Genomic DNA, 17,105 nt, shown 5'->3' on the forward strand with positions numbered 1-17,105 from the left:
CACCATGTTTACACAGAGTTTTGCAGGCAATACAGATCTACAAATTTAAAAACTCTGTCCCCAGTGACATTCCTCCAAGAAAATGATAAACTGATAACATGAATAAGGCTTGAAAATACTGCTAACTGAAAAATATAGGCAGGAGGACCAAATATCGCAGAATCACACTTACAAAATATCTAGACTAGGCAAACTTACAGAAACAAGAAGTACAGAGTGATTTCCTAGTGCTGGGTGCCTAACAAAAAGGCTGAAAGCAATGCCCAAAGAACACAAGTTCTGGGATTATATTATAAAACTGTGGTGGCAATGGAACTCTGTAAAGCCAATGATTTATATAATTTAAGTGGGTGAACTACACAGAGAGATGGCACAGCAGTTAAGGGCACTTAATTGCTCTTGCAAAAGCTCTGGGTTCAATGCCCAGTATCCACAAGGCAGCTTAATATCAATTGTTGCCACATTTCCAGGAGATTCAACACTTTCTTCTGGTCTCTGCAAGCACTGAGCACATCGATGGTACATATACATACATGCAAGCAAGTACTCATACACATAAAAGTAAATAAATCTTATAGAGACAAGTAAAGAAAGCCAGATGTGGTGGTACATGCCTATACTCCCAAAAGTCATCGGGAGATGGATACAAAGGAATACAAGTTCCAGGCCAGCCTGGGCTACAGTTATCTGAAATAATAGATGGCTGGCAAAATGCTCAGCAGGTAAGAGTGCTTGTCAGTCCTTGAAACCCATATTAGAAGGAAAGAACTCATTCCCAAAGATTGCCTCTGATCTGTGTATGCATGGTAGTGGTGTGGGGGGGGTATAAACAGAGAAACAGAATGCGGTAGTGCATGCATTTAGTCATGGATACTCAGGCGTTGGGGAAATGTCTGAGTCCAGAAGTTTCAAGTCAGTCTGGGCAACAAAAAATAGTCTTGTTTCACAGAAAAATAACTTAAATTTACAGTGGTAGGGTACAAGTTTGCCTCCAGCTAGGTGTGGTGGTATATGCCTTTAATCCTATCACTTGGGAGGCTGATGTATAACTTCCATGAAGGTTGAGCTCTGTGATTTTGAGGCCAACCTGATCTACATGGTTCCAGGACAGCAAAAGCCATATAAAAAGACCCTGGAAGAAAGAAGAAGAAAGGGGGGGAGGAGGAGGAGGCGGAAGAAGTGGAGGAGGAGGAGGAGGAGGAGGAGGAGGAGGAGGAGGAGGAGGAGGCGGCTTGCCTACAAAACAAAAGGCCCTAGATTTGAATTCCCCAAATTGGGGACGGCTACAGTAGTTTATTTTAGTAGAGAAACTGTGGGGCTATCTGTTTGTTTCCATGTCTGAAAATGTATGGTATCTGTGTTCCCTTATTTCTAACAACAGTGTTTTTCTTAGTTTGCCAACTGTTGGCACTCTTATTCTTTTCACTACTAAAACACTTCTGAATACTCAAACCATGTCAAAAAATAATTTTCCCTCCCAAACACACTACTCTAGCTATTATTAAAAAAAATATAAACAAAATTAAAATGTGATTTTTTTTTTTAGGAAGTATCTGTGATTTGTTTTCTATTTGGTTGACTGAAATTTTATGATATGGGCATTTTACCCAGAAATAAAGTGAAGTGGTATCTTTAACTATAAATTTATATTTAACCATTGGTCTGATTTGAATTTGAAATCACCCACATAGGTTCATGTTTAGATGTTTGGTCCTCAACTGATGGTACTGTTGTGTTCTAGAGGTTTCCAATTTCCATCTTAAGATTTGTAATCCATTTTGAGTTGGGAAGCAGAGGTAAAGTTTCAATTGAGGAAATGTTTGATTATTGAAATGGCCTTTCTCAAATATTTGATTTTAACACTTCTGTTGGAAATCAGATGACTATAGATGTAGTGGTTTATTTCTGACATCTCTTTCTATTCCATTAGTCTATGTGTCTTTTTCTAGCCAATAGCATCCTGTTTGGGTTACTATATTTCTGTAGTATATCTTGAAATTGGGTGTTTTCTATGTCCACAGCATTTTTCTGACTACTAAGAGTGTTTTGCGCTTCCATATCTATTTTAGGGCTAAGTTGAAGACTGTCAATGGTATTTTGAGGGGAATTGCACTGAAGCGTAACTTGCTTTGGATAGTATAAGACAATTTATTAATATTAATCAATGAGGATATCTTTCATTTTTTCCCATTTCCATTTTGTACTGCTCAATCTCTCAAATTTTTAATTTTTATTTATATGTGTATCTATGAGTTTGTATATGTGGGTGCCACCTGAGTGCTAAGATTATACACATGCATTACCATGCCAGGTTCAATTTTATTACCTACTATTGGTCAATATAAATTTCATATGGCCTCAGTGTAGGTCAGATGTCCAAAACTGTTCTTTTGTTTTATGCTTTCCTGTAAGAATACAGTTGTCCATAATAATCCCCACGGTTATATTTAATACTTGTCTTTAAATGTTTATTTGGGGCTTTTACTTACTTTTTCTGATTAATCTTAGAGGTTTGTCAATATTACCACTAAAAAATCTTTGCCATCACAGATCTCTTTATTTTTATGTTTACACATTTCCATTTATTTCTGTTCTGGTTATTATTTCTTTCTTTTACTAATTTTATGCTTGGTTTATTCTTGTTTTTCTATATATACTAGATGCATGATTAAATTATTTATTTAAAATCTAATTTTTATTTTAGGTTTATCGCAATAAATTGCTTTCATAAGTACTGCTTTTACTACAGCTCTTAGATTCTGATATGTTATATATCCATTTTTGTTTGGATTTTTTCTTTTAACCTGTGTTTCACTAATTGTATTTTTTAAAGATGTATGTGCACATGTATATACACATGTGTGTGCAGGTACACACCAAACATTTGGAAGTCAGAATGGGCATCCAATCCCTCAGAGCTAGAATTACAGGCAGTCCCAAAATGCCTAGATTGTTCCTTGTGTTTGGGTATCTGAACTCCAGAACACATGATTAATTATACACCAAGATGACACTGAGCCATCTCCCCATCCCCTCCTTTCATTTATTTTGAAGAATTCTGTCTCTTCCTCTAATGTTAATTTTTGTTTGAATTTTTGAGTTCCTCACTTCCAAGGTTTCTTTTTCTTTGTTGAATTTCTCATATCATGAATTACTTCCTAAATGTTGTTGAGCTGTCTGTATTCACCTAAATCTCATTCAGTTTCATTATATTTATTCTATAGAATTCTTTCTTAGTCACCTCACTTGTACCTTTTCCTTTGAGGTCTATTGCTTGACAGCTACTATGCTCAGTTGTCATGTTACCACTTTTCTTTGGATTTTTGTGAGCTTACATTGACATCAATGTATCTAGCTGATCAGGTATCTCTGCCCTTTTATAAGTGGCATCCGTAGTAGACGGCTTTCTTTGAAAATGTATCTCCAAGTGCCAGTTTGGTAAATTGTGTAGGCTTCAGCTCTACATAGTACAGTCTCTCTACCACTTCTTTTATGGCGATCAGTAGATCTAGATGTGGCACATGGATAGAGGGTCAAAATTCTTGTGTCTCCAAAAGCCACAAGAGCAAAAGGCACTAGACAGAGATGGATGACATGGTTTGAGATAACTATGTGGAAGCTGGGACTGAAGTGATAAATTAGAACAGGGTATTTAAGCTGACTACAAGTCTTGGACAGATTGTGGCAGGAACTTGACTGAAAAAACACCTTCAGGAGCTGGGAGGGCAGAGAGGCAGGTGGCTCTCTGTGAGTTCGAAGCCAGCCTGGTCTACAGAGACAGTTGCAGGATAAGCTCCAAAACAATACAGAGAAACCCTGTCTCAAAAAAAAAAAAAAAAAAAAAAAACACTTTGGTAAATGACTGTATTTGTGAATTAGATACTTTTCTAAATAATCAATGTATCAAAATAAAATAACAAGAGAGAGATGAATAAAGTGCTTGCTATGCAAGCACCCACAAAAAAGCTAGGCATGGTGATGTGAATTCGTAATCTCAGCTCTGGGGGAAGGGAGAGGATAAGGAGTCATTAAAAATCTCATGTATTACAGGAAAAGAACATAGGACAGTGGGGCTGGAGAGATGGCTCCACAGGTAAAGAAAGGCATTTGACGCAAAGACTAACAACCTGAATTCCATCCCTAGGACCCCCCCACCCCCTCACACACACATACAGTAGGACAATCATGGTATCCCAAACTGAAAACAACCAAATCATTATCAGATTGTCAATTAATCCTGTGTTGAATGAAAGAACCTCCATAAAACAGACCGCATTTAAAAATTCCTGTAAGCTTTAAAGTTTTTAACCAAGGGCTAAAACCAAATACTACATAAATGAGTGAAAAGAAATCAATACAGTAAGTTCAGGGAAATTACCTGTGAATCTGATCTTGTCTACTAGAACGAACTGGAGCTAATCCATCTATTTCATCAAAAAATATTATAGAAGGCCTCATCAAATATGCCTAGCAAGGAAAAAATTAAAATAAATTAACTTTTCACTTTTAATTTAACTTTATATTTCCTGAAAAATGAACATATAAGCAAATAGTACAACATGCAACAAGTATTTAAATGTACACAGCAGAGCTGGGGAATGTAGCTGAGTGGTACACCATTTTCTTAACATGTACAAGGACCTGGGTTCAATTGGTAGAATCAAAATAAAAACAAAACAAAAAACAGCACAGTAAAAAGGAAACAGCAGCAGAGTCAGCTACAAGTGTCCCACAGTCCAAAACTAGTGTTTTATCTTTTCTTTACTATGAAAATTGAACTCGGGACTTCACAGATGCTAAGAATGTACTCAACCACAATCTGCATACTACCCAGTTATGAACACTTGTCTTTTTAACAGAATTATAAATCTAAATTAGCTTCCATATAAAAACATAATATTTGCTATTTTTAAAAGTCATAATTATCAGCAAAAGCAAACATTTCATCAAGCACTATTCACACAAGAAAATTATGAAGAAACAATAAAGTAAATATAAATAATCTTTATAATTTAGGGCCACAATCTTAACTGAGACCAACATATACTCCCGTATCTACCATGATAAGACTAAAAAGTGTAATAACCAAAAGGTTTAACTTTTAATGTACTATATAACATGCAAGCATTCCTGTGAATTCTTCAATCTCTGTTGCTGTTATTTTACACTGTTTTCAGTCACTATTTTTCCTTAAATTATTCAGATGGCATATGTGTGACTTAGCATTAAACATTGAACACAATCAAGTTTAGATCTTACTCATTTCTTTCTGTTATCTAAAACACAGAGTTTTAATACTATTTTTTTTCCTTCTTAGACAAGTTCTCATTATTTAACCCTAAATGACCAGAAACTTGCTACGTATACCAGGCTGGCCTGAACTCACAGAGATTCAACTGTCTTTGCCTCCTGAGTGCTGGGATTAAAGCCACTACACTCTGCTCTATATTACTAACTTTTAAATGATATTTGAATTGTTTCACCAATTGCAAATCACTTTTTTTCATTCTGTAGTCCAGGAGGATATGGATTTCACCATAAGACCAGGCTGGCCCCTGTCTCAACTGCTGGGATTAGAGGTATCAGCCAACAGACCTGGCTTTCACCATAGAAATGCATGGCTAATAAATTCTTGACTGTTCTTTTTCTTCACATATATTTATAGAGGCATAATCAAATATAAAATGAATCGCCAACTATGACACATTTCCTTCACTAAGTCCAACAGTTATGTGGACACCAGTATTAGTACTAATTTTTTTTTTTAAGGTATAGGAAATTTGTGTTCTGATTGTTTGGGTTGTTTGTTGAGACAGGGTGTAACTCTCTAGCTCAGACCAGTCTGAGACTGAACATCAGCCCAGCCCTCCTAGCTCACACTCCCAGGGCTAGGATTATAGGCAAATGCCACCATGCTTGGGTTTTATTATCTAGGCTCACCTAATCCTCTCACCTCAGGATCAGGAGAGAGATTTCCTTTTACTATCATGTTTATTTATTTCCTGTGATTCTAGGGGACTGAACGCAGGGCCTTATACACACAGTAATAATAACTAATAATAAATATCTGGGATTACAATTGCATTCTACCATGTTCTATTTTAGAAAATAAAATTTAAAAAGTCACTCTTCATTTAACCTACTCGTTTTCTTTCATTCTGCCTTTTCAAAGCATTCATTTAATTCCAAATTCTTTCAGCCATGTATTTATAATCTGGTATGCCTCTAACATTTCTGAGCCTTTAAGGTGGCACTTAAATGATAAGATAGTGAAATATTCAGGAGGTAGGGCATAATGGGGGATTCCTTAGGTCACTGAGCACACATCCTAAAGGAGACCATGGGACCCTGGCCTACAAATATTTCACTTTTTCCTCCCTGTCTAATGAGCTAAAGCATAAACAGTTTTGTTTTACCATGTATTCTGCCATCATGTGCAATCTTACCAAATGTCAAAACCAAAGGGACCAATCACAGACTACAACCACCAAATATAAGCCCAGATAAGCTCGTCTCTTCATAAGCTAATTGCCCCAGGTATACAATGATAGAAAAGTATCCAATATATAACTACAACCATAAATAACATACTGTTTTATGAGATGCTTCCCACAAATATTTAACATTTTCTGTTGGTACCATTTCCTCAGTAAGACTGTAATCTAAGATTACTTTATATCCCAGGTTTCCAGTGGTACCTAACATGTACTCACAATAGTCACCACAATAGGTGTTTTATGGATCATCATAAATATTCAAATCTACTAGATAATTGGGGTTAAATATATAAGCAGCTTCCAAAATGCAGGAGGTCTGCAAAACTCATGAATGTTTCAACCAATTGCAGATAAAACTTTTTTAAAAATCTATATCTGTAGCAAACACATACAAAGACATTTTTCCTTGTCATTGTCCCTACAGTAACAGGTGTATCCACCCTGTGGCCCATGTGCCATACTATCTATGGATACAGCACACAAGACTGTAAAATGAGATTTTTGTGTATGTGCATAATTTTTTAACTCAACTGTATGGTTCTGAAGTGTGAACTTTGCAAAAAAAAAAAAAAAAAAAACAAACATGTTCTTGCAATGTCAATAGGTTGGACAGGTCTGCCAAACCTAATTATGCAGTACATATGTTGTATGAGATGTAGGGATGCTGTTAAGCACACAGGAAGATGTACATAAGCTACATTCAAATCCTTTATTATTTTATATACTGTAGATTTTGGATGTACCAGCAAATAGGTACTGCTAGAACCTATTTCCCAAATAACAGAAACTAACTACGCTTTTAAAGTTTACAATTTAAATTACTAATCCCAAATTTCACATACTAATTAGAACATATGTCTCTTCATAACTGTATTTACAGACAAAATATAGTAAATATTCTTTTAAAAGAAGAAAAAAGACACCCTTGAATTAACCGATTTTTCTTACCTGATCAAAAAGAAGCCTAAGTTGCCTTTCCGACTCACCAACCCACTTGCTCAAGCAATCAGCTCCTTTACGCATAAAAAAAGCCACCTTTTTGTCTCCTTGACTGCATTCATTAGCCAGTGCTCTGGCAACCAAGGTCTTACCTGTGCCAGGAGGGCCATAAAATAAACAGCCCCTAGAAGAATAAAGAATCAAAAAATGTATTTAGAGATGATTTTATAATAAAAGAAATTCATATACAGATTATCAAAGAAAATTACTGTTATTTTCAATGATATCAATTTAGGATTTTCCTCTCCCAAATGTTAGATTGCTATGCAGCAATTTGATAAGGCTTTTCTAGTGTATCCAAAAACTTTCACTTTGCTGAGTCCTCAAAAGACCAAACTCTTACAATCAGGAAAGGGTTAAAAGTATAGAACAATTCTAAAAGGCCTGGAATTTCATATCTCTTCTGAATTTCAACTTGTGCCTGAATGACTCCTAATCAGGTACAAGTTGGAAAACAAGCTTTTGCACTCTAAATAATGACTAATCATCATTGTTAAAACACGTCAAATAAATATATGAGATGTTTGCAATCAAAACCTAATTAATTGATATTCAACTAAAATAACTAGAATAATAAACGTCTAAGATACAACGACATACCTTGGAGGCTGAATTTTAAATTTTTCAAAAATTTCTGGATATAAAAGTGGAAAAACTACCATCTCCTTCAGAGCATGTATATGATGACTCAATCCACCTATGCTATCAAACCGCACCTTGGAAAAAGAGGGGAGAATTTAATACAAAGTGATTTCATAGGTTCTAAAATTTTATTTGTTTTTGAATCAAAGTCTTACTATGTAACCTTGTCTGGTTTGGAACTCTCTGTATAGACCAGGCTAGCCTTGAACTCAGAGATCCACCTGCCTCGTCCTCTCAAGTGCTGGAATCAAAGGCGTGCACCACCACACCTGACCTAGGTTCTATAAATGCTTTTAATTGTGAGTTCTATGATTCAGAAGTACATTCCTTTGGAAATTTATGAACACATACACAAATAAGTGTAGAAGAATAAAGTCAAGGATAAACCTCAACTGAAGCAAATAAAGCTATCTTTCAGTAATCAAGTAACCCAGGAATAAGGTCAATGCCCAACAGAAAACATAAAGAAGAATCTATAGAAGGTGTCACATCTATACACTAACACTTCAGATCCTTTAATTATCTGTCTCACATACCTTATACATCCTCAGCTGATGTAATACTGTCCCCCCTTCCCACCCAGATAAAACTGAGTTCATAGATAAAGCAAGAAAACCCTTGCTACTACCATAGCTCTCCAAAACACAACATAAACAAAAATTAACTCTTTAGTATATACTTCTTCTACTAAGAAGAAATTGATTTTCCCCCCACAGGGAACAATAATGAAAAAATAGGAAAGCACTGATATATCTCTGATACAGCAGAAATGACAGAAACTGTTCCTCTCACACATAAGTTACACTGATTAAGGGAGTCTGTAAAGAAAGTCTATAGAAAAGCTGCCTAAAGAAAATTTTATAGAATGTTAACATTGATTGCCTACTAGACTGTGGTGGCGCCATTTCCCTGCTTCTCATTCTTCCATGGAACCTGGAACCGTCTTATAAACTATTTATTATGACAGGAAAAGTAAACTATAAAAATTGAAGCAGGTCAAAACCAGAAACATTTTAAAAGAAGCTAAATTTTCTTTTCTTATATATGGTATCAAAATAGAATTGTCTGGCAGAGACATCTAAAGTTAATAGACTTATAAGAGTAAAGTAAATCAAATCTAAAAAGATGATAAAGTCCTCAAGAAATGTACTATTTCCTAGGAATTCAAAATATATATAATCTAAAATTTCCTTTAGTCTTAGTTACTGAAAAAAATATTTTATTCTGTTCAGATTGGAGATAACTAAATTTTCATCGTCAATAGTATATTTGATAACTTCTTTTAAATCACATATAAGAATCAATCAAATTACATTGTATGAAGATGCAAGAGACCCAGAAAAATTCAGTAAATTTTGATTATGAGGGAATATTTCAAATTACATTATGATCAGTGGACCCCAACTTCATAAACTTGGTTCTTCTCGTACCACATCCCCTACTTGGGGTATAACCAGTGATTTCTACAATGTTTGCACTGATAACAGATACCTGAATTTCTATCCCAAATATTTCTATCTCATACCAAAACCAATCAACTGCTTACAAGTAACTTCTATTTATAGTATGCCACAGATACCTGTAACATGTCTACAGTCAATTAAACCCCTTCCCATCTTACTCCTCCTCTTGTATACTCTACTTCAGATAATGGAACCACCCAATACCTATCAAGACTACCCATTATCTACCTATTTAACACTCAGCTTGTTTCTGTCATTCTCCAAAAGCAATTAAACCACTAAATCCCACCATATTTGAATGCCTTAATTCTATCAAATGCACTTATTTCTCTACAATCCTTCTTTCTTTTTTTGTGGGGGTGAAGGGGGTGGGAGGTGGCGGGGGGATGGTTTGAGACTAGGTTTCTCTGTGGCTTTGGAGGCTGTCCTAGAACTAGCTCATGTAGATCAGGCTAGTCTCGAACTCACAGAGATCCACCTGCCTCTGCCTCCCAGCGTACACCACCACTGCCTGGCTGCAATCCTACTAACTGTTGCTCAGGATTAGTTTCCAAATAATACCTAAGCAGTCCCTGTAATACTAGCCTTGCTTCCCTTAAAACTCATTAGTAACATCACAAAGTAAGGTACATAAAATCCAAGTCTTCTTATAAAATGAGGTAATGCCTTCATCAGCCCACTGGTTTTTGTGGTATACAGAATTTCTCAGCTTCATTTCCTATCTGCTGTAGATTCTAGTAACAGTGAAAGGAAAAACTTTACCAAGTGGCACATGTGACCACGGTTTTGAGGACCCAAAACACACTCAGGAAACTGTTAATATTGGTCATATCTGGGTTTTAAAAATAAGGAAAACCTTAAAAACAGAAAAACTAATTCTGGAAGCATTTACAAACTTACCGATTTATCAATGTTCATCGGATCAACATCAGCCAAACTCGCACCCACTTTCACCCGTTCTCGGAGAATGCCACTAGCTAAATCTTCTGCTCTGAAGTTCACAGGCAAACATCTGAAATATACAAAACATGATAAAAGCATTAAAACCTTCTGATGGGAGATGTCATTCTGAAATCTGTCTCTTATTGGTTGTTGAATAAAGCACTGTTGGCCAATAGGGAAGCAAGATAGGTGGGACTAGGAGTCGAGAAGGATTCTGGGAAAGAGAAACACAGGGAGTCACGACGAAGCCTCTAGAGGAGTAAAAAAAGGTCCGGATCCTTTCTCCAGTAAGATGAATACTTAGATTAACAATTATGGGGTAAATACTTATGTCAGAGATAGCCAGTAAGAAACCAAGCAAACGGCCAAGAGCTTCATAAGTAATATAGCATCCTGTGTGTTATTTGGGGACTGCAACTGTGGCTGAGCCCAAGCGGCTGGTGGGTGGGGAGGACGACGGGAGACGACACCAAAGCGGCTGTGGAGGAAAAGGCTTCACTCAACAACCTTCACATTAGGGGCTAGTGAGATGGCTTAGTAGGTAAAGGCTCTTGCAGCCAACCTGATGACCTGAATTGGATCTCTGGGACCCACAAGTTGAAAGACAAAAATCAACTTCCACAAGTTGCCCTCTGTCCTTCACACATGTGCATAATGATGCATAGAAAATAAATAAATAAATGTTTGATTTTTTATCATTTGCATTTTAATGTCAAAATAAGTAAGCCGGGCATTGGTGGCGCACACCTTTAATCCCAGCACTCGGGAGGCAGAGGCAGGTGGATCTCTGTGAGGGGCTCCAGGCCATCAGTCAGCTAGGCTGCATCACGTACTCATAGAGAAGACATGACACTAAGACCACCTTGCTGCCTCTTCTGACATAAAACAAATTCTAAGAAACAGACCTGCGGTTTATCTGTCAGTTAAAGATTAGCTTAATTGGAAAACCACAAAGTCCTCAGGAGATAGGCCTGAGCAATAGTAAATTGTAATAGATAGGATCAGACCCTGCTGTCAGGTTACCAAACAACATAGGAGGTCCTACTCCTGACCTCTTGCCCTATAGATTAGGTTGCCAGGCAACACAGCAGACCACCTCTCCCACTGACCTCTTGCCCTGCAGCTGCAAGTACACCCTCATCCCTTCCCCTCCTCACTTCTCCTATATAAATCCCTTTGTGATGAGTGAAGACGTTGCCTTGATCAGAATCCTGTCTTGGTGTCCTACTTCGTATCTCCTGTCCCCCATCTTTCTCCTAGGTGCCCTCCAGTCCCCACATTGAATGTCCTGAGGGTCAGGGCAGATCTCTGTGAGTTTGAGGCCAGCCTGGTCTACAGAACAAGTTCCAGGACAGCCTCCAAAACAATACAGAGAAACACTGTCTCAAAAAAACCAAAAAAAAAGTAAACAGTATCGAAAAGCTTCATATTTTAAACTACCATTCCTAAATGCTTCTCAAATGACCAAAACCATGTTATTCAACAGATACAGCAAAATCACAAGCATTAATCTGCCTTGTCACACAGAGTTTAACCTCTACCAATAGGAAAGCTGGGAGCTTGGTCTTCGGTGTATTGGTATGCACAGAGGACCTTTGAGAGGTGAAGCCTGGCCAGAGGGCCCTGGGGACAGACTACCGAAGAGAATAATGCCTCACATGAAACCCTGCTCACTACCCAGGCTCAGTCCCCCATTCCCTACTTCCCATCTAATACTCTCTCTTCCATGTGCTCCTGCTGTAATGACATCTGCTATGATGTGACACAGCCAAGGGGCCTATTGCCAGAGCCAGCACCATATTGTATAACTCACTCTCCAAAACTACACACTAAATAAAACCCTTTTCTTCACAAATTACTAGTCTCCAGTGTTTCATTATAGTGCAAGAAAATGGCTTAGTACGGGTTAAAAAATATCACAATATGGCATTAGCCTCAAAAGTGGAGTTTCTATGATAACTCCAACTTCACTGACATTTATGAATCCTAATTTACCCTTAAATAACATATATAGGTTATCTCTCTCTTTTTCTCTCTCTCTCTTCCCCTCCTCTCCCTCCACCTAATCCCTCTCAGAATAGAAGATCAGATTGAATAGGCTTTAAACACTTGTACTTAAATTTAGACTTTCAATAAGTACAGTGGCACATATGTCTAGGTTGAGTGACTCAAGAAGCGAAGATAGGAGAATCCCTTGAGCTCTGAGTCCAGCCTGATCAGCACAGGGAGGCCCTGTCTCAAATAAATAAATTCTGTTCTTACATATTTTTACCATCATCTGTAAGATCTGTTTTAGTACATAATTTATATTAACACAAATCTAAAAATGGTTAACTAAAAATGAGATATTTCTACAATTAGCTATATGATTTCATAGAAGTACTTGCTAAATGTCAAATTACTAAGCAAATTACCTCTATTATTATAAATGTAAAATAGAAAATTTAGTCAGGTGGTAGTGACACACTCCTTTAATCCCAGCACCCAGGAGGCAAAGTTCAAGGCCAGCCTGGTCTACAGAGTGAGTTCCAGGACAACCAGAGTTACACAAAGAAATCTGTTTTAAAAAGCACCCTTCTCTGAACATTATACTAATTATAAGTGTGAAATCAGCCTCATGAAATGAATGTGAGCTGGAAGGAAATGCAGAGGGAAAGATGGCACTACCACACAGGCTAGCCTGATGTCCTTGTCTCTCCCTCCTTTTCCTATTCAATATTGTTTGACTTTAGTAATTACAGACTAAGTAATTTAAGGGATCTACCAAGACTAGATTCCCCCTGTAAGAATTACAAAGCAGCACTACCTTAAGTCAAAAAATATTTAAAATACTGAGGTTGAAGAAATGACTCAGCAGTTAAAAACACTGGCTGCTCTTGCAGAAGGACCCAGATTCAGTTCCCAATATCCACATGGCAGCTCACAACCATCTATAACTCCAGTTGCAGGAATCTAATGCCCTTTTTTGTCTTCCATGGACACCAAGTATGCACATGGTACACACACACATGCAAGTAAGCACACATATAACATAAAAGCCAATAAATAAGGGCTAGCAAGATGGCTCATAAGGTAAAAGCATTTATCACTGAGTCTGATGACTTGAGTTCAATCCCAGAAGTACACACGTCAGAAGGAGAGAACTGACTCAGAAAATAACTGAATGTACACATACAACTGTACAATATTTAAAATACTAGCAATAACAAAATGCCTTTATAATAAAAAACTTTTTATTTATTTTGTTTTTCGAGACAGTGTTTCTTTGTGTAAGTGTACTAGATAGATGTCCTAGAACTTGCTCTGTAGACCAGGCTGACCTCAAACTCATAGAGATTCATCTGCCTCTGTCAACTGAGTGTTGGGATTAAAAGCATGCACTACCATACCCAACGAAACCTATTCTTAAAAAGAAGAAAAAACTGTTTTTCCCTTTTTATCATAGAAACAACACTAAAGAATTTACTGACCTATTTCTTGCTCTTGCCATACTTTTTGATTTCCTTCTTTCAAAACGTTCTTCATCAGAAGAAGTTGTATCACTACTATGAATGGCATGCTTTTTCCTCCTGTTGGAAAAGGAAAAATATTAAATCCACTATAGTACCCCTAACTTTCTAGTGTACTTGCTTGCTTGCTTTGATGAAGGGTAAGTTCCATGGAGAGGAATGAAGAAAAGAGAACAAGACACCTGTAGTTTTTCAAATATGGAAGTTTAGAAAGGTCATGAAGCAACAAACTTCAAACTGAAATTTAGAGAAATCTGCCATTGTTACAAGTATCAATATCAAAGAACAGGGCATTTGCCTTCTTTATTCTTCCTTTCCCAAATTATCAGAAACATTCAATCATTTTAAGGAGCAAATATACTTGTTTACAGGAAAATAAAGGTTTTTACTTCTTACTAAAAACTCTTCTGCCCTGTCAGAAGTCTTACCACCAAATACATAAAATATTTTTAAAGAAAAATACTTAGCCAGGCATGATGTTATACATCTGTAGTCCTAGGTATTTGGGGAAAAGCATGAGGTAAGAGGATCTCTTGAGCCCGACACCAGCCTAGGCAACATAATAAGATCCTATCTCAAAATAAATAAACGGGGCTGGGGAGATGGCTCAGCAGTTAAGAGTAGTGGCTAGATGATCCAGGTTCAGTTCCAGCAATCACATGGTGGCTCACAACTGTCTATAACTCCAGTTCTAGGGGATCCAATGCCCTCATCTGGCCCCAAGAGGCATCAAGCATTAAGTGGTGCACAGACAAACATGCAGGTAAAATAGCCATACATAAAATAATAAAATAATGAATATGTAAAATTACTAAACAAAAGAAATAATTATAATCACAAGCATATTAAGGAATGACTAGACAACATATTAGATTAAAATCATTCCAAAGAAAAATAATAGTGTTAAATTATTATAAAACTGATCAGGCATTTTGGCAAGCACTTTTAATCCCAGCATTTGGGATGCAGAGGTATGCCTGGTCTACAGGATAGTCATGCCTATAGAGAGAGAACTTGTCTCAAAAACCAAAAGAAAAAAAGTTTACCACATTGCATTCTTTCAACATGTCCTGACACAGACACAAACAATGAAACTAAATCAAACTTAAAACCTTCTGAATGGGTATAATGGTGCATGCCTAGTTATCTCCACACATAGGGGATGAACTGAGCTCTATTATGAGACCTTGTTTCAAATAAACAATCAGATAGATAGATAGATAGATAGATAGATAGATAGATAGATGGATAGACAGACAGATAATAAACAAATGAGTAAATAAGCAAGCAGGCACCAAGCAAACAAGCAAACTTCTACATCACAAAGGACACAATTACCAGAGGGAAGAGACAGCCTAGAGAAAGAAAATCCTTGCCAGTGATTTATCAACTAGGGGATTACTATCCAGAATATGTTTTTTTTTAAAAAATTAAACACAAAAAGACTATCTATATACTATCTATATAAAGGAATTATGGAAGAAGAAGCAAGATGATCACCACAAACTCAAAGCCAGAGTGATACAGAAAGGAACTGTCTCTAATATTTAATAAATAAAAATGAAATGATACATTTCTCAATTTCAAAGACTCTGTAACTACTAGTTTTGTTTTATTTTTTTTTTATTTTGATGCTACTAGTATCCCAAGTATGACTGGCATGAATATCTGTATTCCCAGTCACCAGTGAGCTGAGGCAGGAGAATCACATGACACTTCAGGCAAGCCTGGGCAACAAAACTAGTTTTCTCAAGGGGAAAAAAAGTCAAAGTCTCAAAAAATGACATCATGGGCAGAGAGTTCTCCATTCAACTCTTATGAGATCAGAGGCTGTGTTGTTTTAGGATATGAAAGTTAAAATTAATGAAAAAATTAAATTAAAAATAAACTATGGCCTGAGCATTGGTGGCACACGCCTTTAATACCAACACTCAGGAAGCAGAGGCAGGCCTGTGAGTTCGAGGCCAGCCTGGTCTACAGAGCGAGTTCCAGGACAGCCTCCAAAACAATATAGAGAAACCCTGTGTCAAAAAAAAAGCCATAAAATAAAAAAATAAACTATGAACCAAAAGCAAGTCACGTGTAGGATGATAAGTGTTTGTCACTAATGACAGAAAGGACAGAAGACAGGAACGAAGGAAGAAGGGAGGGATACAATTAAGTATCCTTTTTACAGAGGCAAACATTCTCTTCTTTCAAATCAAACACAACTTACCTGATATGGCTTCTTCTTGCTGGGGACCTATGAATATCAAACAATGTGTTTTCCCTCTTTTTTTGATGAGCTGGTACTAAAAGAAAAAGACAGTTAGAAATAACTAATAGCAAACTAATAATCCCATACACTAAAGGAGCATAAATTGCCTCTGTTAACTTTCTATGAGAACCTAGCCATATATCTTCAACTTCCATCCTCTTGTTTGGAAGCATAATAAAGACAAACACTTTGTGTTAGTACTATTTTGCTTCAAAGAAACATTCTAAATATATGCTAAGTTAATATTTCCAAAAGTATAATCCAGTTTTAAAAATTTGTATTAGGGGACACGACAACACAATAATATCCCAGGAATAATTCCCCACAAAAGCATAAATATAAAAAAATTTTTACATATGAAAATATCTTAACAAGCTGGGTGGTGGTGGTACATATCTTTAATCCCAGCATTTGGGAGGTGAAGACAGGTGGATCTCTGTGAGTTCAAGGCCAGCCTGGTCTACAGATGTGAGTTCCAGGATAGGCAGGGCTGTTACACAGAACAACTCTGACTTGAAAAATCAAAAAAGAAAATACATTCACAGAAGTTAAGAAACCAGGTTAGGAATCACAGTACTTGCCTGCCTCATACCTCCCCAGGGAGGCAGTCTGCTTGGAGAAAGAATTAAAAGGAAGCACAGGACTACCTGTATCCCAGAACCAGACCAGCCACATAAAACCTCACAGACCAACTCCAGGCTGGCTAGTGCATGTGAACTTACCCTAGAAATCTGCCCAAGCACTACAAGGTAGACTCAAGGCCCGAACCACAACACTACAGCCAGCTACAGGAGCC

General features: G+C 36.9%; 1 protein-coding gene across 2 annotated transcripts in view; it reads right to left on the minus strand.

Annotated features, from left to right (window-relative positions):
- Atad2b (ATPase family AAA domain containing 2B) overlaps positions 1 to 17,105 on the minus strand; it is a 131,609-nt gene that overhangs the window by 78,340 nt on the left and 36,164 nt on the right. For both annotated transcript variants that reach the window (XM_040730745.1, XM_040730744.1), the window contains exons 8-13: positions 16,268 to 16,343; positions 14,014 to 14,112; positions 10,502 to 10,613; positions 8,097 to 8,212; positions 7,446 to 7,620; positions 4,379 to 4,467 (exon numbers count right to left, since the gene is read on the minus strand). In XM_040730745.1, coding sequence (XP_040586679.1) covers positions 4,379 to 4,467; positions 7,446 to 7,620; positions 8,097 to 8,212; positions 10,502 to 10,613; positions 14,014 to 14,112; positions 16,268 to 16,343 — 667 coding nt within the window. The remainder of the gene's footprint in view (positions 1 to 4,378; positions 4,468 to 7,445; positions 7,621 to 8,096; positions 8,213 to 10,501; positions 10,614 to 14,013; positions 14,113 to 16,267; positions 16,344 to 17,105) is intronic.

The sequence above is a fragment of the Mesocricetus auratus genome, unplaced genomic scaffold (assembly GCF_017639785.1).
Source record: "Mesocricetus auratus isolate SY011 unplaced genomic scaffold, BCM_Maur_2.0 Super-Scaffold_100024, whole genome shotgun sequence".
NCBI classification, from domain to species: Eukaryota; Metazoa; Chordata; class Mammalia; order Rodentia; family Cricetidae; genus Mesocricetus; species Mesocricetus auratus.